Here is a 24,781-nt window from a genome sequence, read left to right as displayed (position 1 = left end):
GAGAAGTTTATTTACATTATTTACAGTGAGAGTCAATTAACAGTCTTAAAGTCATTACGGGCCGGCAGCAACTCGGACGCTGCGGCCCGCGGCAAGAAGCTCGAATGAGAAGAATCAAGGAATGCTCTAGGAATGCTCTATCGCTGCTCCCGGTCTGCGTCTTTTAAGCCTTTCGGTGTCTCGAAGACACGTCACGTTCGGCCAATGGGAGAGCCCGCTCAGGTGACGCCAATTTCGGCCAATCGGCGAGCCCGCTCAAGTGTCGTCATTTTCGGCCAATGGTAGGCGCCCGTGCGATGGTGTCATACCCGGCTAAGAGAGTCGCCGCTGGTTCCCCAATTGTCCGAGGGCTTACTTTTCCCTGCGGTCTTGCCTTGCTGACTTGCAATGCGCCGTCACAATAGGCGGGTGGGGGCGACGCTGCCAGGCCTTCGCGGTGCATTACAGCCGTCTTGCTTCGAAACTCACGTTACCTGGAACAGCGCCAGGCTCTCGCTTCACTTTCGGGAAGAGTCAAGCAGTGAATAGCTCCACCTGCGGCACACGAAGTGGGGGCCGCCAACTTGTTTGAACGTGCCGCGCCTCTAGAATGTGGTATCCGTGCTTCTGCGCTCCTTAATTAGCTGTGGTGCGATTCGATGTGGTCTGGTGAACTCGAAGTAGGCTCAGGAAGCGGTCCTGTATCTAACAGCTCGTCTTCGCCCCGGAAGTTCGGAATGGCCGGTGAACTCAATTCGCTGGCCATGAGGAACGCTGAAAGAACCTGCAGGGTACTGGTGTGGAGCCTCGTTTGACGAACTTCGGGATCCTGGGCCCTGGAGAACGTACGTCAAACAAACAAAACAACACAGCGCTGCACCACGTGTAAGCGCAGGCTCTTCACCCCTGACTCGCCAGGCTATTACTTAGTCAAAATGAACCCTGATCTTTTATTTCCCCAATTTTGACAAAGCAGTTCCACTCACCTTTCCAAACCGCTATCCATTTCTCCCCGAATGCCGACAAGACCAGAGTGTCATTGTTGTAGTAAAACAATGGGTCGTTGCCGTTGCAAACAAACAATGAAAACAGCCGAACATAACTGAAGTGGCCTAACTACTCGAACAGCATGTTTCCAACCTATCGCAGTGGCGTACTTATCGCACGTATTGGTGCCACTGAACAGTCTGGTCAACTTCACACGTAATCACAAGCGCGCTAGCCTTGTGGTCACTAATCAGAACGCGTACTAACGTCGTAAGCAAACTTATTACGCTTACTCACGTTTCTTCCCTGATAGTCCCTACAGGGCACGTAACTTACGCGAGCAATTAAACTTGCGGTGCTTACGCACTCCGCAGAAACCTTAAAATGATGCCTCTCCTAATAACTCGTTCCACGCATACTTATCAGAGAAGTCAGAACACGGCTGCCCTCAACACACACGAGCAACCCAGTCACAAATCTGCTTCCTTCCGTCCACACAGGACACGCGCTAATGGAACTAAGAACCCTTCTCAGTGCAAATGATGCACTTACTGAAAACCTACGCGGTTAACCTTAGAAAATAAAAAAACGCATAAAAAAAGAAGGCTAACTGATACACATGCGGGTTACCATAGGCCTCTCACCGATAACCTTGACACTCAGGTTACTCACACACAAAAAAAGAAAGCCTATCTACTTATTAATGAACACCTCGCGAGACTTAATGTTTACATAAAATGCATCTTTCCAATCTCGGAGCTTCTCGAACAAAACACAAAGCTCATACCTTACATACTGAAAGAAACTCTAGTCTCCAATCGCGAACATTTCCGAGTGCTCAAAAATAAAACAAAACAACATCTTGCACTTCTACGGAAGCTCTCTTGGCCTCCCGTTCCAAGCATTTACAACTGACTCATACTTTTGAGCCGTACTCGAGGTGGTCGCGCTCCGAAAGCTACTCTGGCTACCGAGGAACAACACAAGGGCTGACTCACTATCAGCTCCCACAAGACGTTACAGTCCCCTGCCAATTTGCGTCCCGGCGCCCCGCTTTCATCACGACCTCGATTGACCGCGTCGCTACTCCCCACCTGGTCTCGTCTTGCCACCTTGCGCTTCTGTGTACTACACGCTGAGCTTTGAAAAGAAGGACGGAACGACGAGGAATTTAACTGCCCCGTGCCCTTTGTCCGCGTCCGTGCGGAACATGCTTCTCGGTCTCTATTTGACCGGTGGCTCGAATATCTTGGATGGGTCAACATCGCCAACAACGACCGCACCCTTCTTTTCTTCGCGCCCGTCGCCGTTTTTGGCTTCGCTACATTAGCCGCCGCAATCCGGTCTTTAGGGCGCTTCTTTCTGCGGCGCTTTCTCTTGGAATTCCTTTTCATGCCGCTCTCTCGCGCCTCGTGCTGGCCGTTACACATCTCGTCGGCCCGGACCGGTCTGATCCCTGGACAATGCAGCTGTCTTCCCTTGAGCTATGGAGCTCGCAATCCTGAGAACTGTCCTCAACTGCATCGTCCAGCTGGCACTTCACTTCGGCACGCAGATCTGACTCGACATGGGTGCTCGTGTCTGTCAAGTCCGTAGTATTCTGTACCTCGCTAACGACCTCGCTACGGTGAGATGTGACGCACACGCGCGGTAACTGTGCCAATTTGTTCGCAGCTGGCCTAGCTGTCTCTACAGTCCTCTGTTGGCACAGCACCTCGTCGCTCTCACTCTGGCCTTTAACGTCCTCTGTGCCACTAAGGCATCGTTAGCGGTTAGTCCTTTCCATTCACGTATGAATGGGCCGTTAATCTCACAGGCACTACTTTTCTCGTCGGCTTTTGGTGAAAATGCGCTAGATACTTGCTCATTCGTTTGCTTTGCACTACCTACAGAATTTTCAGACAGCCGTTGTCTCTGTGCCTTTGACTGCTCAAAATATTGTAGCTCTTTTATCAATGCTGCCTTCTTTCTCTCTCGTACTTTTGCTCACGCTCACGCTTACATTCTTGATACGCACGTTCACGTTCATTATCACGTTCTTGACGCTCACACCTAAGAGTAAGTTCTTGAAGCTCACGCTTCCGTTCATTCTCGCGTTCTTCACGCTTACGCTCACTCTTACGTTCACGACGCTCACGCTCACGTTCACAACGCTCACGCTCCCGTAGTTCTTGTATCACCTCCCAAGCAAGCTTAATGCTTTTATCATCATTGCCACTATGTTCAGTCGCCTTTATGATAGCTGGCGTTTTCATCTGTTCGTCTGCCTCAACTCCCAAATCGTCGCACACCATCAACAAGTCTAACCTCGTCAGCCTTCTAAGATCCATGGCAGCTGCCCCGACTGGTGGTTAGAACTCTTTTCCTTAATTAATTTGTGCAAACACACAATGCAACAAATCCCCGATTCCCAGAACTATCAAAATGAGCGCACAACATTTGAAGTCTGGCGAATCAAAAGGAAAAAAAAACCACGCGCTCACTTACGGTTGCAGCACCTTGCCCTCTGGTTCATTGGTCCGCTGTTCCCTGTTCCCCAGGACTCCCTGGATCGAAGGCTCGCTCTTCTTCGCTGTTCCCAGTTTCTTAGGACCTCTTCGACGAAGGCTATTTTTTCTTCGCTCTTCCCGGTTCCTCGCGACTCCTTTGGACGAAGGCTCTTTTTCGCTGTTGCGGGTTCCTCAGGACTTCTCTCGACGAAGGTTCATCCGTAGCGCTGCCACCAGTTGTTGCATTTGGAGGCTATCCCACCGCTGCCACCAGTTGTAAGAGTTGAGGAGGACGTCGGAATGAAAACTTGGGAGGTTTATTTACATTATTTACAGTGAGAGTCAATTAACAGTCTTAAAGTCATTACGGGCCGGCAGCAACTCGGACACTGCGGCCCGCGGCAAGAAGCTCGAATGAGAAGAATCAAGGAATGCTCTAGGAATGCTCTATTGCTGCTCCCGGTCTGCGTCTTTTAAGCCCTTCGGTGTCTCGAAGACACGTCACGTTCGGCCAATGGGAGAGCCCGCTCAGGTGACGCCAATTTTGGCCAATCGGCGAGCCCGCTCAAGTGTCGTCATTTTCAGCTAATGGTAGGCGCCCGTGCGATGGTGTCATTCCCGGCGAAGAGAGTCGCCGCTAGTTCCCCAATTGTCCGAGGGCTTACTTCTCCCTGCGGTCTTGCCTTGCTGACTTGCAATGCGCCGTCACAATAGGCGGGTGGGGGCGACGCTGCCAGGCCTTCGCGGTGCATTACAGCCATCTTGCTTCGGGACTCACGTTACCTGGAACAGCGCCAGGCTCTCGCTTCACTTTCGGGAAGAGTCAAGCAGTGAATAGCTCCACCTGCGGCACACGAAGTGGGGGCCGCCAACTTGTTTGCACGTGCCGCGCCTCTAGAATGTGGTATCCGTGCTTCTGCGCTCCTTAATTAGCTGTGGTGCGATTCGATGTGGTCTAGTGAACTCGAAGTAGGCTCAGGAAACGGTCCCGTATCTAACACTGCTTAAGCAATTAATTCTTGAACGTACCATGCCGGCTTCCGAGCTTCCCTTAGTCCCTTCATCGCAAAACAATTTGATCGCGTCTCTTCCCCTTTGCTTACTCAGGCACGTGTTCCAGCTCGCGACTCGCGTTGCATTGATACCTTATTTGTGCGCACCGGTGGATTGATGTGCAGAAATGTCATATTGTTTCTGGTTTACTCGCCCATTCACTTCAGTACAGCGACCTGTAACAAATCTCTAACAGCGTATTCAGGTTCCATAAACCTGCCCTGAGAACATGCTATGAACGGCGTTGCACACTTAGACGCGAAGCAGCGAACCACTTCTGACAAAACTACCAGCGTCAGCACGGATGCATGACCGAATTGTAACGCAATAGCGTTAAGGAGCCCGTGTCGCGTTTGTTTATTTCAACAAGAGAATGATATAAACACCGCGTCACAATCACGGCACAATTCCACCAGGACGATAATATATGCAAAAAAAGAAACGAAGCATTGTACACACGGCACGTTTTCAAAGTAGTGTCCGAGTCCTCACTATCATATAACCACATAGACCCATGGAATGCACAAAATCCGGTGTTGGCGTCCCGTGACGTCGGACGTCTTTTCGGCGAAAACATTTTCGAACGACCCATACCCAGGCCTTAAATGCGACGCAAGGAATTGACTGAACTAATTGAATTTCTCAAGCTAAAATACGGCGAAAAATCGTAAACCATGACTTACTCACAACCTACCGGCATTATCGCTCTTAGATTCTAATTTGAATATAGGAAAAAACATAATTCTGTTGAGCGAAAACTCAAAATCCTTTTCCAGCGTTTCTACGATACATAGACCGGAGACGGCGTCCTCCATTTGCGCTCGCCGGCGCGTAAATATCTCGGAGTCCACGGAGCGGCACGCCCGCTTCCTTGAAACACTTCCAGATGGCGCACGCCTCCGTCGCATCGCGGCCCATGCAAGAGGCTGCGTTTCTTCCAGAAAGCCTGCCTTCGTGCTTAGCGTTCGCTGCGAGCGTTTCCCGTTATAAACATTACGGTTACATACGGTGCAGTTGCCGGTAAGCTTGGGAATCAGTCAGGGATCTTTGAATGCTCTCGCGTTCCACTCTTAAAGGCGAAGCTTAAGCGTCCTCCAAATTTTTTTTTGCCTTTGTGCAACAAGGACCTGTATTGGTAATGACGCACGTTCCAATCAAATTGTGTGCTTTGGAGCATACTTGCTTTTAAACAGGCTACCTGTAGAACCTGCTGTCGAAGGGTCAACTGCGTATATAAGCGGGCTTACTTTGTGTTTATTGCGGAGGCGTTATCAGTGCTCGCAAAGAAAATAAAAACTGGAGCGTTGTCAGTGTGCAGTCCCTGAGTTTACGTGCTTGATGTCGGTTTGATGTTTGCACCTTGTGCAGGGTCACTTCATCGAGGTGCAAGTGACCGACGGTGCCCTGTACAGGACCAAGATTCATTGCTACTTCCTAGATCAGGTGGGTATATATAATGCATCGCTTAGCTCGTGTCCGCAAGCATCGCGTGTCTGAGAGCATTATACATCCTGTGTATATTCTCTCTCTCTTCTCTACCTCGCTTCTAGTTTGTAGCTCATCTGTCTGTGTTTTCGTGGTGATGAGACTCCGGACATTATTTCTCGTATTTTTTTCACATTCTTCTATAGCAGCGGGAACAGCAGTGACTGGTCATGCTCTATTTTTTGTAATTGCTGCGCCTTGTTATTTGAGATTCGCCTGATTGTTCTTGGCTTCCCCTTTCCTTATTCTCTTCTTCCTATGTTTCCTTTCCATGTTTCTGCATCCCTCTTTTCTGAAGAGCAAGAAGGCTCTATGCCCTTTCCAGTGGCAGTTGCCAGCCTGCTTCTTCGTTTCCTTGCAGTATTTCAAGTGTATATACACGTTTTCAAACTAAATAAGAATAACAGTAACAGTTCCTCGCGTGATCTCTGTAACCGCAGACGCGGGTGGTGCGGCCGCTTCCCAACGAGAAGAACTACCACATCTTCTACCAGATGCTCGCCGGCCTCAACCAGGAGGAGAGGGGTACGTGTCGGCGCTCTGCGCGACGTTCGCGACTCGACCCTGCGCGCTTTCTTTTCTTTTTTTTTTTTTTTGAGGGAGGGGGGGGGGGACCGTCATCATGGTTATTTGGTCTGTCGACGTGCCCGTTTACAACGTGCTGGAGGTATTAATCATCACCACGTCGGGGCAGAAAAAGCCACCAAGGAAGGTAAATCCATTTGTCCTGAGTAGTCATGACCTCGCAATAGGGTCTCGGGTCCGGCACATTTGTGGAAAGGCTCTGTAGTAATTTAGAGATGGCACGTGTCAATTGGAGATAGCTGGTGGGGGGCCTCTGTCTTGCTGTATGATAATGATCATGACTAACAGCTAGCAGAAGCAAACTTTCCGTTCTTCGTGGGTCGCACTTGAGTTTCTCTTTTAAGGTCACCACAGAAAAAAAAGTCCACTCAATTTGATAGGTTAGCGTGTTGAAAGAGTGAATGCGCCGCCACTGCTTGGAATGAAGCTCCTGGAAATTAAGAAACAACACAAGCGTAAGCGCATTGGGTGCTATACACTGCTTTGAATATGCAGTACCCGCAGCGCCCCCCAGTTTATAACACCATGACATCGATTTGTTGTGGCTAGGCAACCGTATTGTTTGTTAGCAAACTACACGGTCATTTGAATAATGAAAATGAAGTTATGTACAACCCGACCGCCATTCTTCCGCAGGGGAACTCATTTGATGCTAACCCTTAATAATATCGTATCGTTCCCATCGCTCTTTGCACTTGGATTCACCACGATTCGCAGCCGATGATGAACGCTGGTCTTTGGGACGGATCGACGGTGTTGAGTGGTCACTGGTTTAAGGCTGCAAACACTCACCTTTCTTGTGGAAAAGAAGTGCCAGAATCGTTCGTATTCCGGCAGAATACATTGTGCAGCTCCTTGGGTAAATTTTTCATTGTTGCCTCACCTTGTGCTTTTGCTTTCCTACCGTGCTTGTCATGGTCATTTTCGTCTTCTGGTGAAAGCCTGTATACTGCTTAGGAATACACTGCGGAGAGGTTCGTACAAGATTCCCTCATTCACTGTCGCCTACCCGTCTTTCACGTGCCTCACTGCAGGCAAGTTGCACCTGGACGGGTACTCGGTGCAAAACCTGCGCTACCTGAGCCGCGGTGACGTCAGCCAGAACGAAGCTCAGGACGCCACGCGCTTTGAAGCCTGGAAGGTGAGAGACACCAGGAGGAACGCGCGCTCGCTTGCGTTACCGTTCGCCTTCTAGATTGTGTTCTAATTCTGGGTATCCAATTAGCTTGCCTAGTCCTCCACTGCGAGTCTCTAAACGCAATGTTTTCATAATTTCCTAAGTAACCATTCTGCATTGCACTTGTTGAGATGCCCATCATCACTTGCGATGAATGACGGCGAATCTACACGTTGAGACTTTTGCAACAGCGCTACGCGACAGGACAGCATACCCGTTGTCTGTCTTGTTCCGTCATTATAGCGCTGTTCCAAAAGTCGCAATGTACCACCAAGGTCAGCTTTCAACCCTTATCCAATCAACACATGCTGGAACATGTCAAAAGTGGTTGAACAAGGTATGCCCAGACTGGAACAAAAGTTTCGACCAAGGTACGTGTCTTCGCCAGGGTGCCATGACGAAGACAAGTTCGCTTTTCGAAGTGCTGGCCTTCACCGGAGGCTTCCTTTGGCTTCCTGTAAACCCTTCGATCCTTTCCGAATTAGTGTTGTGCTCGAGGACACGTCGCAGCAGCAGTAGACGAGTAAGCGCTTCACGACGCGCAGACGTGCCTGTCGGTTCTGGGAATCCCGTTCCTGGATGTGGTCCGCGTGCTGGCGGCCGTGCTGCTGCTGGGCAACGTGCAGTTCTCGGACTCGGACCACCACCACCAGCTGGAGCCCAAGGGCGGCGAGGTCAAGGCGGTCGCCTCTCTGCTCGGTGTCGCCAGCGGGGCGCTCTTCCAGGGACTGACGTCGCGGACGCGGTCTGTGCGCGGCCAGCTCGTCAAGACCGCCTCGGACTCCGGCACGGTCAGTCACCGCGGCCTCCCTAGCGGAAGTTTGCCGAGGATTAGCCGGCTGGGCAGACTTGTTAGCAGCTCGTTTTGTACAAATGTGGGTTCCGAGCTTTGGAACGCGCCAATTTTTGCACCGTCCAGTCACACTACGAACAGTGGTAGGAAACCCGAAGCTGATATTCTAGTTGAGATTGAGCGAAAGAAATTGTTTGTGACAGGTCATTCAGATAACGAATGTAACCTGTGCACTACTGAAGTTGAAGAATGGGTACCAAGGGAAGGAAAACACAGTCTAGTGAAGCAGATGATTAAGTGATGAGATCAGACTAGAATATTAGCAACCATAATATTAGCATGTAGTCAGTAAACAGGAATTAGTAGACATCGCCGGGAGGCCAGGAGGGGACGTGAAATAGCATAATGATGATGCTAGCATAAAAAATTCACGTTCAGCAAAAATATGAAATTACAAGTTCTTGTCTTCTCTAACCTTATTGCACAACTTACCGACTACGCAACACGAAGTAGTGCCTTTGATGCACGAGGTGAGCTATAGGTTTGAAATGCCGATTTTCAATTTCTTCGTTAAGCGCGCACCGCTAACGCTCATCGTGTAGCCACATTGCTGGCTCAGCGCAGGCATCAGGTCTAGCAGTTCCCGACGCAGCCTAATGACGTTTCCTTCTACACGCTCGGTTCTCAGGCGAGCCAAGTTCGCGACGCACTGGCCAAGGCCCTGTACTGCCGCACCGTGGCAACCATCGTACGGCGGGCCAACAGCCTCAAGCGCATGGGATCCACCTCGGGTACGCTCAGCTCGGACTCTAACGAGTCGGTCCACAACCACACGGGTACGTTGACGCTGTCTCGCACTTCGCTGTAATCTCTTTGAGGGAGGCTCGAAGGCACGCGATCGACAGTGGTCGAATAGTGGAAGTTCGAGCCAGCGTTTCGACAAGAGGATTTGTCTTGGTCAGGGCAACAACCACTTCATGCAACAACAAATAAAACAAAAAAAAATTGAAGGATTCGACGTATCGAAACTGCACAGTGGGTTATGAGGGACGCCATAGTGGAGGGCATTGGATTAATTTTGACCACCGGGGGGTTCTCCAACGTGCGCCCAAAGCACGGTAAGCGAGCGTTCTTGCATTCCGCCTTCATCGGAATGCGGCCTCCGCTGCCGGTAATCGAACACACACCACCCTGTGCTCAGCAGCCTGACGAGATGTCCACTGAGCCACTGCGGCTGGTAAGAACAAGCGCGTCAACAACAACTACTTGTAGAAGACAGGTCCCCTTGACGGAACGTTGGTTCGAGGATCCCTCGTTCGATCGCTGTTGATGACTTCAAGTCTCTAAGCCTTGGTAAAGGCCTTTTTTTTTCTTCGGAGAGCATCGTTGGCTCGAGACTGACGCGCAGCGATTGCCGCTCGTCTTGCCTTCACAGACACCGGTAGCCAGCACGCGTCGACGATCGGCTCGAGCGGCGCCAAGTCGTCCAAGTCGATGAGCGTGCTCAACTCAGCCGTGCGTCACGCTACGGACGGATTCATCGGCATCCTCGACATGTTCGGTTTCGAGGACGTCAAGGTAAGCTTCGCCGCATTAGGATTTAACGAATTATTTTACGCTTCCACTGCTTTTCAACGCTCTAGAGTGTAGAGAGACGCTCCTTCTGTAGCACATTCATTAAATGAAATACGCTTTATACTTAGGGCACACGGGCGACATTGTAGCTGTCATGCCGTAATCGCACTGTTCTGCCTGAACGTATGAGGGTATAGAATCTTCAGAAACGCACCAGCGCAGCTCGAGAGGTGTTTCGGAGCCACAACGCCTCTCAAAATTTGCATAGTCTCCCCAATTACACACTCCTGCTATATTGACACGTGGACTTGTTTATCTTTTTCGGGTGAGCGCTTTTCACCGTCTAACATATGTTATCGCTCAGCGCGGGACGCGCCTACATGTATCGGAAGCTTAGGGAATGTTTTCGATGGTTCTATCCGCTGTCTCTTGTCACTGAACCTTGTGTAATCTGATTGCATGTATGCGCGACGCGAATGGTGTTGTACTTTCTGGAAGACACGCGGGCACCAGCGATAAGGAAGAGGTCCTCATCACCAGGAAGAGGTCCTCAAACTCTTTAGACTCTCGGATTATAGTATGTCCGATGAAGATAACGTGGGTCATCTTCTTAAGGGCATAGCTGAAGATGTATACCAGTTCTTGATAGCCAAGGAAAACCTGACATTTGTGGCCGACGTAATCCAACATTGCCGTACGTTTGAAGCACTGAAGATGCGTGGCGTGGCACCGAAATTTGGCCGTTTGGCTAATGTGCCGACATTGGCCTGCGTTGACGCGAGCACACCATCCGATCTGTCGTCGGCGATACGACAGATAGTCCGGGAAGAGCTCTTCCCGGTGCCACGAAATCGGCCGTTGTGGTAGCGGCGACTCTGGAGGCAACGAGCTTGGACTACCGCCTGCTTCGTGGCAATTCTCTGTTAATGCAGTGAGCGTGGAAAGTTATAGAGCTGTGCTTCCGTCTAAACCTACGAACCGGCCTCGCTTCAACGAGCAGAAGCGCCGCACTTAACCGGCGCAGCGGTACCGCACCACTTATTCAGGGTACAGAGAATACCGACGATCATGACAGACACCCCATGCTCGCTGGCGGAAATGAAGGCTTTGAGCAGTACCGTGAACTTCGCCCTCCTCGTGTGTGGTATAGTTGCGGTGTCCCTGGCCCTATCGCCAGGTCTTCCGACCGCCGCCGACCTCTCCGAGATGAACCTCCACGAGCGACGTACCAGTCGAATTATCGACCCTATTCCACGTCATGGCCTCCACGCCCGCCAACCAATCATTGACTTTGTCAAGGCAGCTTGCGGAACCCATCACCAGCCTCCGATCACACCTGAAGAGGAAGCTTTAGCTCGGGCCCAACTCCGACGCGGCCTATTCAAATACACGTAAAATGCAAAAACACTTTTCTGAGATAACCCCTAGACCGATCGTGATGAAATTTTTCGCAACTGAGAGAGAAAGATAAATTCTAGTGTCTGTTGGAAGCATAATTTCGATTTGGGGCCTGAATTTCATTACAAGAATGCTCAAAATTCGAAAGTACGAGAAAAACGGAACCACAAGGTTTACAAACTCATAGCTCGGCATCAGGAACAGATATTGCAGTTCTGTAAACGACATCCTTTAGATCTCGCAAAGCGGAAGAAATTGTATATGTAAGTTCATATATTACGTGAATTTCTGACGTTGTGTACAAAGGTTCTGCAAAAGCTCTATTCCCATATTGCTCAATTTTTGCAGAGTTTAGTGTAACATAACAATTTTGTCTGCTTTAAATGTACTATGAGATGCAATTCACAGAATTGTGCTATCATTTTTCCTTGCTGAGTTACAGAGTTGTAAACTTGATAGTTTCGTTTTCCGAAAATTTTTGATTTTTGCCAATTTTTAATAAACAATTGACAACTAGATCAAGAATTCGAAACCAACATTCACTAGATCTTGTGCTTTTCTTTTAAACGCAACAAACCTCGTCAAATTTGGTGCGGTGGTTGCCGAGAAAAACGAGTTCTCCTTTTGCATGTATTGGAGCATAGCATGTATTTACATAGGAGCACCCGAGCTAAAGCTTCCTCTTAACGCCACCGCCTGCTCCACGTGCTCCGCGGTCTCCATCGCCGCGACGTCGCCTGCTATCCCCGCCACCGGAAAACTAGGTAGTGCGGCCGATGGGGGTGAGGTCGCTGGATGCCGGTCGCTGTCAACCGACGTTCCTCCGCCAGTTTTTATGCTGATGAACAAAGTTCACGTGCTAGTGGACGATATACCTACAATGGCTATTGTTGATACTGGGGAAACAATTCCCATGATGAGTGTGAATTTTAAAGCCCGACTGGGACAAAAAGTGATGTTTTCTTGGAACAATATTTCATCGTTTCGTAGTGTTAGTGGTGACACGTTGTGCCCGGTCGGCGTATGTACTGCGGATATGTGTTTGTATGGGAAAGTATTTACCACTGAATTCGCCGTTGTTCCCGATCCACGCACGATGTTATTTTAGGCATAGATCTTTTTGCAGGAGTGTGGTGCACCATTGACTGCCGAAGTGGGGAGCTACCGGCACAACACGAGGTTATGACAGGACTTATGGAGAACTCGCGACGTCAAGACAGCGCCTTTTGTGTTTCTGAGGATATCCTCATTCCGCCACTATGCGCGGTATGCGTTTTAGTCATTTGCTTTGGTACCGACCCCGCCACATTTGATGCCGCAATGGAGCCTCTTCATTCGGCCTGTGCAAAGAACGTTCTGGTTCCGCATTGTTTAGTGTCGGTAGCTGAAGGACACTCTGGATTATGGGCAATGAACTACGCGGCCCAGCTCATACTTCTCCCTTCTGGCATGAAGCTCGCTATCTTCAGAGTAGAGACACCGGCGTTCCTGGCTGTGATTGAAGCTGCAGACAAGTCCCTCCATCCCCGCCCATCGGACTCGAAACTACTTCGGATGGTGAGCAAGTCACTCAGCACGAGTGAGCACTACACATTATTGGATGTTCTATCCAAGCATTCGCAAGTGTTTGACTTTTCACAGACTGACAAGACGTCCCAAATTCCGACGTCTCGAATACTCCATCGTATAAATACCGGATCAGCGCACCCTGTACGACAGAAGCTGTACAGAGTATCCCTGACTGAGCGCAAGTGGCGAGCAAGTTCAGGAAATGCTGCAGAAGGGGATAACTTGGGAGTTCGCAAGTCCCTGGGCTGCACCTGTCATTCTTGTGAAAAGGAAAGATAGCAGTTGGCGAATATGTGGTGATTGTCGGGGGCTAAACAAGGTTACCAAGAAAGATGCCTACCCACTTCCGCGTATAGATGATGCCTATTCGGCTTCTTACTTTTCTTCTGTAGACTTGAGGTCTGGCTACTGGCAAATCCCGATGCATGCTGAGGATAAAGAAAAAGAGCGTTCGTAACACCCGATGGACTTTTTGAATTGAATGTCATGCCGTTCGGCTTGCGCAACGCAACCGCCACCTTTGAACGATTCATGGATACTAGTCTGCAAGGTTTAAAGTGGGAGATATGCCTGTGCTGCCTCGACGATGTTATTATCTTTGGGCGCACATTTCACGAGCACAACACGCGTCTCGGCATTGTCCTCAGCTGCATACAGAAGGCTTGTCTAGTGCGAAACTCTAAAAAGTGCCATTTTGGTGAGCGCCAAGCCTTGGTGTTGGGACATCTTGTGGACAAAGACTGCGTCAGGCCTGACCCTGCAAAGACGGAGGCTGTTGAAACATTTGAACCACCTCAGTCTGTAAAATAATTTCGCAGCTTTCTAGGTCTCTGCTCTTATTTTAAGCGGTTCATTCCTTGATTTTCTGACGTCACTTATCCCTTGACAAGCCTCCTGCACAAGAACGCCGCTTTCGAGTGGACGCCTGATTGTTCTGCTTCCTTTCGACAGCTGAAGTTTCTGCTGACGTCACGACCGATCCTCGAACACTTCAATCCTTCCGCACCAACAGAAATCCACACAGATGCGAGTAGTGTAGGTCTTTGTGCTGTTCTGGTTCAACGCTTGGATGGCAAAGAACACGTCGTTGCCTACGCAAGTCGGTCATTAAGCAAACCGGAGCGTAACTACACGGTGACTGAGCAGGAATGTATTGATGTTATTTTTGCGGTGCAGTGATTTCGATCGTACCTGTATAGGTGTCACTTTACGATCGTCACCGATCATCATCCTTTGCGTTGACTCGTGAATCTTCGCGATCCATCTGGACGCCTTGCACGATGGACCCTGCGTCTGCAAGAGTACAGCTTCACTGCATCCTACAAGAACGGCCGACGACATGCTGATGCCGATTGTCTTTCCCAGATGCCTCTTAGTAGAACAGAATGCGACGCCGACAGTTTTGACCACCTCATCGCATCCGCACACCGTGATTTCTTAGATGCCACAACCTTCGCAAGAGAGCAACGGGATGATCCGAGTTTAGAGCCACTTTTCTCCGCCGCGAAAGAGTCGACATCATGTAGTTTTTGTGTTCGGGATGGACTACTGTATAAGAAGAATTTCTCCGCGACAAGTGCACGGTTTCTTCTGGTGGTGCTGGAAGCCATGCGCTCTTCTGTTTTGCGCGTCGTGCATGATGATCTAACTTCAGGTCATTTAGGGTCCGCGCGGACAGTCCATCGTGCCAAAGAAAGATATTATTGGCCTCAAATGCGCAAGACAACGGAGACATATGTAGCCACTTGCGCCGAGTGTCACAGTCACAAGTGACCTTCTGTAGCTCCAATCGGTTTCTTGCAGCCTGTGGTGCCACCCAATTCCCCCTTTGAGCAAGTAGGCATCGACCTCATAGGACCGTTCCCACGTTCTTCCAAAGGCAACCGCTGGATCATAGTATGTGCCGACTACCTGACTTGGTTCCGCGAGACGGCAGCACTACCCTCTGCAACTGCAGGCGAGGTTTCAAAGTTTATGCTGCATTGCAGTATACTTCGTCATGGTCCCCCTCGAGTGATCATTAGTGACTGTGACCGTCAATTCACAGCTGATGTTGAAAACGTTCTACGTTTGTGCGCCTCCCACTGCGACACTCAATGCCTTATCACCCGCAGACCAATGGTCTGACAGAACGTTCGAACAGAACACTTGTGAACATGATTTCCATGTACGTAAGCTCGCACCACAAGAATTGGGACGAAGTATTGCCGTTCGTCACTTACGCATACAACACCGCGCAACATGAAACCACTGAATACAGTCCGTTTTTCCTTCTTTACGCTCGCCCGCCTAGGTGCACATTGAACACTTTTTTTTTTCCTTTTGGTAATCGAGAGGACGCTAGTATCGCGGAAACCCTCTGCCGAGCGGAGGAGGCTCGGCGCCTCGCTCGATTGCGTACTCTAGCTTCACAAAAGCAGTACAAATCCCGATACGATAGTCGACACCGGCAAGTCACTTACGATCCGGGTGACCTAGTATGGATTCTAGAAGCGGAGCCTGCAATCTGCTGAGAAGCGTCAAAGACCTAGCGCCGTCCAGTATCACCTGGGACGCCTAGCCGCGTCTGAACTGCGGGTTACTAGTTGGCGTTAAGAGACGATAAACCAACATTTGCAACGAAGCTCACGGTAGTTCCCCTCAAGTTATCTCAGCCTGCTCGAGGGAAGACGTCAGACCTACACTCCCGGGAAACCCAGCCCAGCAATCGCATCCACCGCAACGAGATCGGCTTGCCAGCCTTCTTCGGGAAAGTTCTGCTGTCGACTCCATGCTTTATGGACTTGCTGCTGCTACCCGGCCATGCGTATTCCATAATTTATTTTCTTTTAAACTCTGTTTAGTTGACCACCGTCAAGTTTGTTTTGTGTAGTGTTAATTTCTATGTCTACTGTTAACTGATCATTTTATTGCTATTGTATTCATCATTGATCTAGATTAAGTGCATGTGTGTTAGTGTTCTTGTGTGGTTTTCGTTTTTTTTATCTTTGTGTCATTGTCAGTAGATAAATATTTTTTCTCCCTTTCTGCCTACTCTGACTCCTTCGCTGTGTTCGCTTGAGTACGGAAAGACCAACCGGCTTGTATACCCCGTCGACGAGTTCACGCCGACGGCGAACAGGTGACAAGCCGTGACAGCGGACTGTGTCTAAAACTGCTCGCCGACTACGTTGGACAGTTCATTGTGCTTGAGCGTCTCATCGAGGTGAGTTATAAAATTGCGCGCCTCACTCCCAGTGGAAGACGGTCATCCAAGACCGACATCACGCATGTCGCCCGCCTGAAGCAGTTTACTCAACGAAAGCCACACTGACCTCTCGGCCGGAGGGCTTCGTCTGCGAGAGGAGCCATGTTACAGTGCATCAAAGGTGGTGGAGCAGCAGCAGCAGCAACAGCAACAACATTAAGAGGGCAGCGAGGAAGAGAAGGACGACGTACAGTACCAGCACCCAATTGCCCTACTGCTCTCTAAAATAAACGCCTTCTACACACCACATAACAATATGAACATCCCATATTAAGAGCCTAATAACACCCCCTGCAGACCCGGCAGCGCTGCTGTAAAAAATTCGCAGTTCCGCGAATTTTATTCAAACCATCTAGCCCGTTAACGTGTTTTAACTAAGTTAACCAGCATGGTGTCACGCGCGCACAGGTAAACATGAACACATCTCGCTTGATGAGCGCGGAAACTCGCTGTGAAAATACTGTAGTGAGGAATCGCGGCAGTAGCAAGGCGAATTGACCTTCATGCATATCTCACTTCAGCACGAACGAAACGTCGAAAGCACAGCGCATTCGAAGCTACCGGCACTACGCGCACTCTGGAAACATCGCAGATCGCTTTGAAGACGAGGCACCCTAGCAGCCGCCGGAGAAGAACGCCCCTCCTCCTTGAGTCTGCTCCTTAAAGGGCGGCAGAAAATAGCGCCTCTTCCTCTTCACCATTGCACACTCACTTCTCCCTCGCCTGACCTCCATGCCTCGTGCGCCACTGGACAGGGCATGCATCCGGGCCGCGTTCCTAGCTCTCGCACGCGAAATGGAATCGCGTTCACCGGCTCACCCTCATGCGATTTCACTCATATGGAACGTCACGGCGACGGCGACGGCACAAATGTGCCTAGAGTGTCCATATAATTGCTATCGCAATAATAGGGAGGGAGCGGTCGCCCACCTATATGCTGCCGCTTCCCCCGTTGGACTTTGTAGGGACGTAAACAAGAAAAACTAAGCTTGTGGGGATTCCCGATATCCCTTCTCGCCGCAACGATTGGTAAGCGGCCGCTACTACACGTCGCAATAGCTGTTACTGTGGCAAAATGGTCACGTGGTGATTTGCGCGACTTGGAGCATGTGCCGCCAAGGCTTGGTAAGTTGGTGGCACTCAAGGGTGCGCTTGGGGCCAGCGTGGGTGCGCCGAGCACCGTGAGCCCCGCCGGGGCCGAGGTTAACTGTGCCGTGCTTGAGGAGATCGCCGTTTCCTCCCCGTCTGTGGAGCGGCATTCGTCGAGGTTACTCCTAATGTCGCGTGGTTCTTGTTCCGAAAGTTGAATTGTTGTACAACGCTTCCTTCCTGTGCCAACGGCTTCCACCTGTTCTTGGTGAGGATTACTCGCGACCGCAACCAGGAAGCCAAGTCGCTTCAAGCTAATTTCATTTCATTTCATTTTTATTCCTTAATGACCCCGTAACGAGGTATTACATAAGGGGTTCAGCGGAAAACAATTTTGTGATTTCAAATAGGTGGGTATTCATGTAACCGTCTGTGTGTAAGGAAGGACGCAGAAGCGAAAGACTAGTTGCAACGCATCACTCTTCACGACGTCATAGATTTTGTCTGTGTCTACCACGGTGCAGTTAATTCCTTACTCCCGAAAATGCATTTTATTGTTCCCTAATGTCAAAAAAAAAGCTCAATCTGGGCATATTTTGGAATCAATCGTCACTTACAGCGCATACATAGACGAGGGACAAGAAAGGACGACGAAGACAAGGACGACGGAGAAGCCAGCGCTTGTCTTCGTCCTTTTTTGTCCCTCTTCAATGTATGAGCTGTAAGTGTCGATTGATACCATGGAATACCAACTAGCCCGTATCCAAAACCTCGCTTCAGCATATTTTGGAGCTTTTCTTGCAAGAGAAAAAGACTGAAACATGCGAAACCACTGTAAAAGTTCGCGATGTGACAACGACGTCGTCAGTGTCGTGGTTAGTGCGCTAAATTTAGAAAAGAAAACAAAAGAAAGAAAATGGGTACTGTTCAAAAAATGTTTTAGCATTTGTATTTATTGTGCCCGTAAATGTACGCAAATTACGCTGGTACGGTGAGCATCTGGCACCAGCGTATGTACTTAAAAAAAAAAGACGCGTCGTTGTGCTTGGCTGTTGGGCGCATGCAGCTGAGCCAGCTGGAGCACCTGTGCATCAACCTGTGCGCCGAGACGATGCAGCACTTCTACAACACCCACGTGTTCAAGAGCAGCATGGAGGCCTGTCGCGAGGAAGGCGTCCTGGCCGACCTCGAGATCGAGTACGCCGACAACGTGCCCTGCATCGACCTCATCTCCTCGCTGGTACGTCACAGATCACGTGTTTAATTGTTCCGGGACCGGGACATCTTCCTAGGTCTCTTTTTCTTTCTTTCTCTCTTTTTTTAGTTACACGCTATTCCTTCTGTATGTAAACATGCACCTTTCTTTTGAATGTGAATGTTTAAATTCAAAAAAAGGAAATTAACTGTTCATAGGTTTTTACTAAAAAGCGTGGGTCATACCACAGTCCTTCCATTTTAGGGACTCTGGTCATAACCATGACGCTTAAAAATATTCAACGCACCGCGCTATGATGTTTACCCCGTTTCTTGCAGCTCCGCGATTCTGATCTTCGTTATTACGTGGAGTATTTTACGAACTGCCGACATTGAGTTCGTCCGACAGCGGATCGTTGTATTTTGTTTGTCGTTATGTTCCTTGATGTGACTCCTTAATTAAAAGGGCCTAAAGACAATGGGCTGCGGCTGCAGGGCGAAATTTCAAATATATTCCCTCCGCAACAATATTAACGCTGGTTAAAAATGGTGTTAAAAACGGTGTGCCTAAAAACGGAATAGTTTTCTATTAGTAACAAGACGCTGTGCTGCAGATGTCATGAAAAATTGCGTCAGCAGCGAGCTGTAACACACTCACGGCCTAGCTATGTCCATCGCTAATCTAGCTCGTCGTTACATTTTGCGACCGCGTGTCAGTAGAGGTGTACACCTGTGGCAACTATCCTTTCAGTCTCTTGCCACTCACATGGCCAGTCAGCTGGGGCAACTACCGGGAACGACGCCCTGTAGTGCTGTACTACCCACGAGACCATATCTATAGTTGGCGGCAACCCAGAAAGGCAGCGTCAGAAACAGCACTGTTCATTTCAAAGATAGTTTGTATAAATGCGCCAGCCAATTACGTTCGCTCATTTCCGTGACGTCATGGCTGAGGCCAACTTGTCGGGAATTATGTTTCGGAGTTCCGAGGCACAGAGAGCACGTGTAGTACGTTTCTGTGGGCTGAGATCATACTGAATGTGTAGCTTTTCGCCGACAAACCGCATTTCGAACTCGTGAGTTTCTTGGGGAGCCGCTACAGGGATAAAAAAGGCGCAGTTTCGCCAGAAAGTGATAGCGATAGCAAGGTATTAGACAAAGTACACGAAGCAATGTTTATAGTCTTATTGGCCATATAATATAAAGTAAACATTAGCTTACTAATTAAGTTAAAAACATGGTGTCACGAGGGCACGGGTAAGCATGAACAAATCTCACTCTATATCATGACATCGAAAAGTCGCTGTCACAAAGGTGGCGTGATGAAGAAGCGCACCAGCGGTGAACGATTTTCCCTCTGTGATGCCTCTCGCTTCAACGCGAACTAGGCATGCGAGAACACAGCGTACACGAAGTCATCGCCATCTCGGCTCGCCTAAGCTTTATACCCCTCCCCCCCCCCCTCCAACGCACGTTACCTCCAAGATACGAAACGCGCCGTCGCTCCATGCGCAGCCACGGTCGAGCTAGACGAGAAGGCGCACTCAACTATCCCCCCTTGCGCATGCGAGAAGATGGCGCGCATCTTTCCCGCTCCTCTCTTGCGCGCTCGAGAAGACGCCGCGCATCAAGCCGCCGTCCTTCTCGGCTCGCACCGCCTAAAAGCCTGTTTCACATGCAAGCGATTGAGCGAACGGAGCGAACAGCGGTTCGGCGCTGCGAAGCTTTTCGCGAGGTTTCGTTTCACGTGTATTGCACCGTGTGTTTTCCGCCGCCGCGAATAGCAATCTTGCTGGCAAAGAACGCGGGACTTTCGGTAGTTTGCGACTACCAACATAAGCATTGCTTTGCACCTGCCTCTCAAATTTTTATTTTATAAATACATATCCTGCGCGTGGCAATTAGGAATTCGTTGAAAAGCTCTCTTGGCATGTTGCCCGTGCTACGTGTAGCAAGTAAATAAACATCGTCCTATGCGCAGGCTTTTCCGCACTAGTCCTCTACTGGTCACGTGGAGAGGCGGGCCGCTCGGAAACCGAGCTGCCGCTCTGCCGCCGCAATGAAATTCCAACTTGCCCGAACCTCGCCGCTCCCGCCGATAGTGCCGCCGCTCGAAACAGATTTCTGCGGCGTGGCGGCAAGATTCGCGAGCATTTTCGCTTGCATGTGAAATAGGCTTAAAGCGCACGGCGCGCGGCCGCGCTCTTATCGCATTTAAACTTTATACAGAACCGCACGGCGACGCCGATGACTACGGTGGGAATTCGCCTGTAGTGTCCATGTTATCGAACGCGATAACATATCGCAATAACATGTCTGTGAGCGGACGCTGCAGGCTTCCTTGTGTGCTCTGACCACCGCGTCTTCTGCATCGCAGCGCACGGGTTTGCTCAGCATGGTGGACGTGGAGTGCTCGCTACGTGGTACGCCCGAGACCTACGTACAGAAGGTCCGCATGCAGCATAAGACTAGTCCCAGGTGAGCGATAACACCCGTCCTGGTTGCACGTCTGTACACAGTGAAGACGTGTTCTGTTTGGATCATAATTAGTGTCCACGATCTTTAACATACAGTACATTCTTGTTTTTAGCGCTAGAATCGAGAAGTATTGGCGTATTCTTGAAAACGACAAGTGTACTCGAATAAGTACCGGCAAACGACGTTCTCGTTCGTGCTTCTGCCGTCCAGTTGACTGTTGCTATTCATGTTGGACTCCTCCGTGCTCTGCGTCCTGTAGGCATGACCTTCCCTGATCCCAGCGTTTAATCGTCCGGCAGGTTCTTCGAGGCCAAGTGTGGTAGCGCTGCGTTCGGCATCCGGCACTATGCGGGCAACGTGACCTACGAGGCATCCGGATTCCTCGAGACCAACCGAGACGTGGTTCCCGACGACGTTGTGGCCGTCTTCCACCGCAGTTCCTGTGCGTTCGGCTTCGCCACGCACCTCTTCGGCAGCGAGCTCAAGGCGCTGTTCGCCGATGGTGCGTGCTTTCACTGCTTTTGTGGGCTTCGTGGATGATACTTTAGAACAGCCACGACAGTTGGCCGTGCGTGCGTGTGTTCGCCAGAGTTGGCTTCATTGCAATGAGGGTTTGTCAGAGGAGAAGCTTGACTCAGTGATTCGGTTCGATTCGTATGCGAATGGGCTTTTGGAAGCTTTTATTTTTAAGTATGTGTTAGTGTAGTGTTAGCGTGCGTTCATAAATTATTGAATCACGTCTCCTCACTGAAAGCAGACCCGGATAGTCTCAATTTTGAGGCATATGCACACTAAATTGCCCCATTAGAACATTGGGCACGAACCTTTGATCATTCGATGCAATGACGCAGGGGCTACGCATCACAAACTTAGCGACGCTGCTGTGTTCCCTGTACATGAATTGAGCCAAACAGAGGTCGCGTATTGCAGCTAGCTAAATGAACAGTATTGCATAAATGGAGCGTTTAGATGCAACGCTCAAGGTTAGTGTAAATTACTTGTCTATTTAAATAAATTTTCGTGCTAAATGATTTGAAACAGCAAGTGCGGGAGGACTGAGACGTCTTAGATTTCAGTTCTGCTCCATCGTAAGCAAAAATTTCAATGCGTCCTTCACATTGAGTTTAGCACCGAAGCTTTCTTTTCGTCGTATCATGTTGGTGCTTCTTCCTTTGCAGGTGTCGCTCCTCGCGGTGTCTCCTTCAGGGTGTCTCCGACAGCGCACACAGAGCTGTGAGTGTTGTGTGAATACAAAACGTTTTTCCTTTTTTTTTCACAACGAAGCTGTATATGGCTAGCGCATTTCTGTCCGCGAACAGCTCGCGAACTAACTCGTTGGCGCCCTTCGGCGCAACCGCGCCAACGCGCTCGTCATTTTCTTCCACAGCTGGCTCCGTTGCCGCTCATTGCTTGAGGGAGCAGGATTGGCCAGAGGAAACTATCGTCGTCATCATCAACTATCATAATCAGCAATGGCTCGAGCGTCGTCGTCTTCGTCCCCAGCTGGCTCTGCTGCCGCTTATCATTGCAGCGTAGAATTTCATTTCTGTTGTGTCGTCGTAATGAGGAGGCAGCATTAATCTTTTTTAATATTACTATTTACGGTGGAATGAACCATTGCTTAAGGAGGTATGAGCCGTTCACTGTCTTACGTGACGGACGCATTTTACAACACAGGTGATACGAGAATGCGTGTGCATACCTGTCGTGACGATGACCACCGATGCGGAGACAATAAATATGTGCCTACCTTCGTGCAAAATTGTGTGTCGTGTGCGCTAAACTGCTTCGCTGGCCATCCGCCCTGACAGAGTGGAATGGCTCGTGTTTTTTGTATTTTCTTTTATTTTTTATTATTTTTTTCCAGGGCAAGCTCATGTTGCCAGAACAATGGTTCTATAGATGAGAGTTAACACGAGCTTCGAAGGCGACTATTATCATGACAGCTCACTTGATTGTAATTAAAATTTATGCAATTAAATTAATAGACAGCTATTTACTTGCAGCCGATAATTTTAAATATTTATGTGTCTACCCCTTGTGCCGACCGCTTCAACAGTCAAAATTGCAGTAAAGGGAGGTGAAACCAAATGAAAAAAAAAATGCAATCAGCGATACCCCAGGAATTGGGCACGAGTAGCTGGAGTAGTCTGCGTACCACAGATGCAATGAAACAAAAATGAATAAAACTAATGAAAAGGTACGCTTTCTCATGGCCTGGCCGCCGGAGGAGTTGAGAGACGCATTGCAGTGATCGCACATGGGAGTTCAAAATGCGCCTTTGAATTCCACGGTACATGCGTCGGTAGAAAGAGCAGCTAGTTCTAAACGGCTGCCGCGTTCCCCGAACATTTACGCCCACTTTTTGTGAAAGCTTATTGCTTCCTAATTGCAATGGCAGGCACACTTACATGCGCCTCATGCAGCAGTAAGGAGGCGCTCGAACATATCTTGTGTTTTTCTCGAAGCTATGATGTCGAGCGTGATCAATTTTTGAGAGCTAAACCGGCTAGGCCCCAGACTGTTTTAAGACAAAAGTCCATAGGCCCATGCATCTCAGGCTGACAGCGCAACACACGGATTGCAACAACTTCTAAAATCATCTGTCTGTCTGTCTGTCTGTCTGTCTGTCTGTCTGTCCGTCCGTCCGTCCGTCCGTCCGTCCGTCCGTCCGTCCGTCCGTCCGTCCGTTCGTCCGTCTGTTCGTCTGTCTGTCTGTCTGTCTGTCTGTCCGTCTGTCTGTCTGCCTGTTCATTCATTCATTCATTCATTCATTTATTCATTCATTCATTCATTCATTCATCCATCGCTTTTGTCTACTCAGCCCTCTTCCCCCTGTACACAGTAACAAAATGGATGCGTGTCTGGTTGACGAGTGTCTTTTCTCTTTCGCATTCTCTTTGTGGCCAGTGCACTTTTGTCTATGGCGCTGGTGTGATCTGACGCGTTTCTCCTCCTCTTCCTCCTGGCGACAGGCAAAACGGCGACGAGCCCGTGTCCACGCTAACCCAGGACTTCCACACGCGACTGGACAACCTGCTGCGGACCCTGGTCCACGCCAAGCCGCACTTTGTCCGCTGCATACGGGTACGCGTGCTGCCGCCTTCCATGCCTGCAGTGCGGCGTCAGTCGAACACACTTCCATGTAGCCAGCGCTGTTCGTACAGGACATTCACCTGTGGGCGAAATTTTAGACGGCATCTCTGCAGTGCACCACCCAGTAGTCGATTCATTGCCTGCAGATCCGATACAGTAATCACCGGTTACGCGATGAGTTTCTTTTTCTCGAAATCATCGCGTGTCCTGTAACATCAGAGAATAAAGAAAAGTCCTTTCCTAGCAATTGCAGGAAGCAGATATCCTAAACGGGTTATCTAAGAAAGTGCAATTATATTATTATTCCACCTTCCCCTCTCTCTTTTTTCTTTATTTGTCGTGTAATTCAAGACCGAGTTTTAATGCACGGCGTAATGGTGGTAAAGTTGCAGTATCCATGTAAACTACGTTACTTTTTTTTGAAGAACCAAGTAGCGCATTCAAAAAAGACAACCACAGGAAAATATTTTGAATGCGCGACTTGGATCTTCAAAACAATGCACCAACTAGCCCAGCAAGAAGTTCTTCTAAACGACGTTATCTTGGACAAAACGGATAGCCACCGTAGTGTCGTTTTGGAAGCGACG

At 49.5% G+C, this 24,781-nt stretch overlaps 1 protein-coding gene across 4 annotated transcripts in view; it reads left to right on the top strand.

Moving 5' to 3' along the window:
* dachs (unconventional myosin-IXb-like dachs) overlaps positions 1-24,781 on the top strand; it is a 225,301-nt gene that overhangs the window by 178,871 nt on the left and 21,649 nt on the right. For all 4 annotated transcript variants that reach the window (XM_075703039.1, XM_075703037.1, XM_075703040.1 and 1 more), the window contains 11 exons: positions 5,877-5,951; positions 6,434-6,518; positions 7,613-7,719; positions 8,301-8,546; positions 9,237-9,384; positions 9,984-10,126; positions 18,493-18,666; positions 20,998-21,098; positions 21,398-21,600; positions 22,277-22,331; positions 24,074-24,185. In XM_075703039.1, the coding sequence (XP_075559154.1) occupies positions 5,877-5,951; positions 6,434-6,518; positions 7,613-7,719; positions 8,301-8,546; positions 9,237-9,384; positions 9,984-10,126; positions 18,493-18,666; positions 20,998-21,098; positions 21,398-21,600; positions 22,277-22,331; positions 24,074-24,185 (1,449 nt within the window). The remainder of the gene's footprint in view (positions 1-5,876; positions 5,952-6,433; positions 6,519-7,612; positions 7,720-8,300; positions 8,547-9,236; positions 9,385-9,983; positions 10,127-18,492; positions 18,667-20,997; positions 21,099-21,397; positions 21,601-22,276; positions 22,332-24,073; positions 24,186-24,781) is intronic.

Source organism: Dermacentor variabilis, chromosome 8 (genome assembly GCF_050947875.1).
Source record: "Dermacentor variabilis isolate Ectoservices chromosome 8, ASM5094787v1, whole genome shotgun sequence".
In the NCBI taxonomy this organism is placed as follows: Eukaryota; Metazoa; Arthropoda; class Arachnida; order Ixodida; family Ixodidae; genus Dermacentor; species Dermacentor variabilis.
Note: the sequence above shows the minus strand (reverse complement) of the source record. Positions and strands in the feature narration are given on the sequence as shown.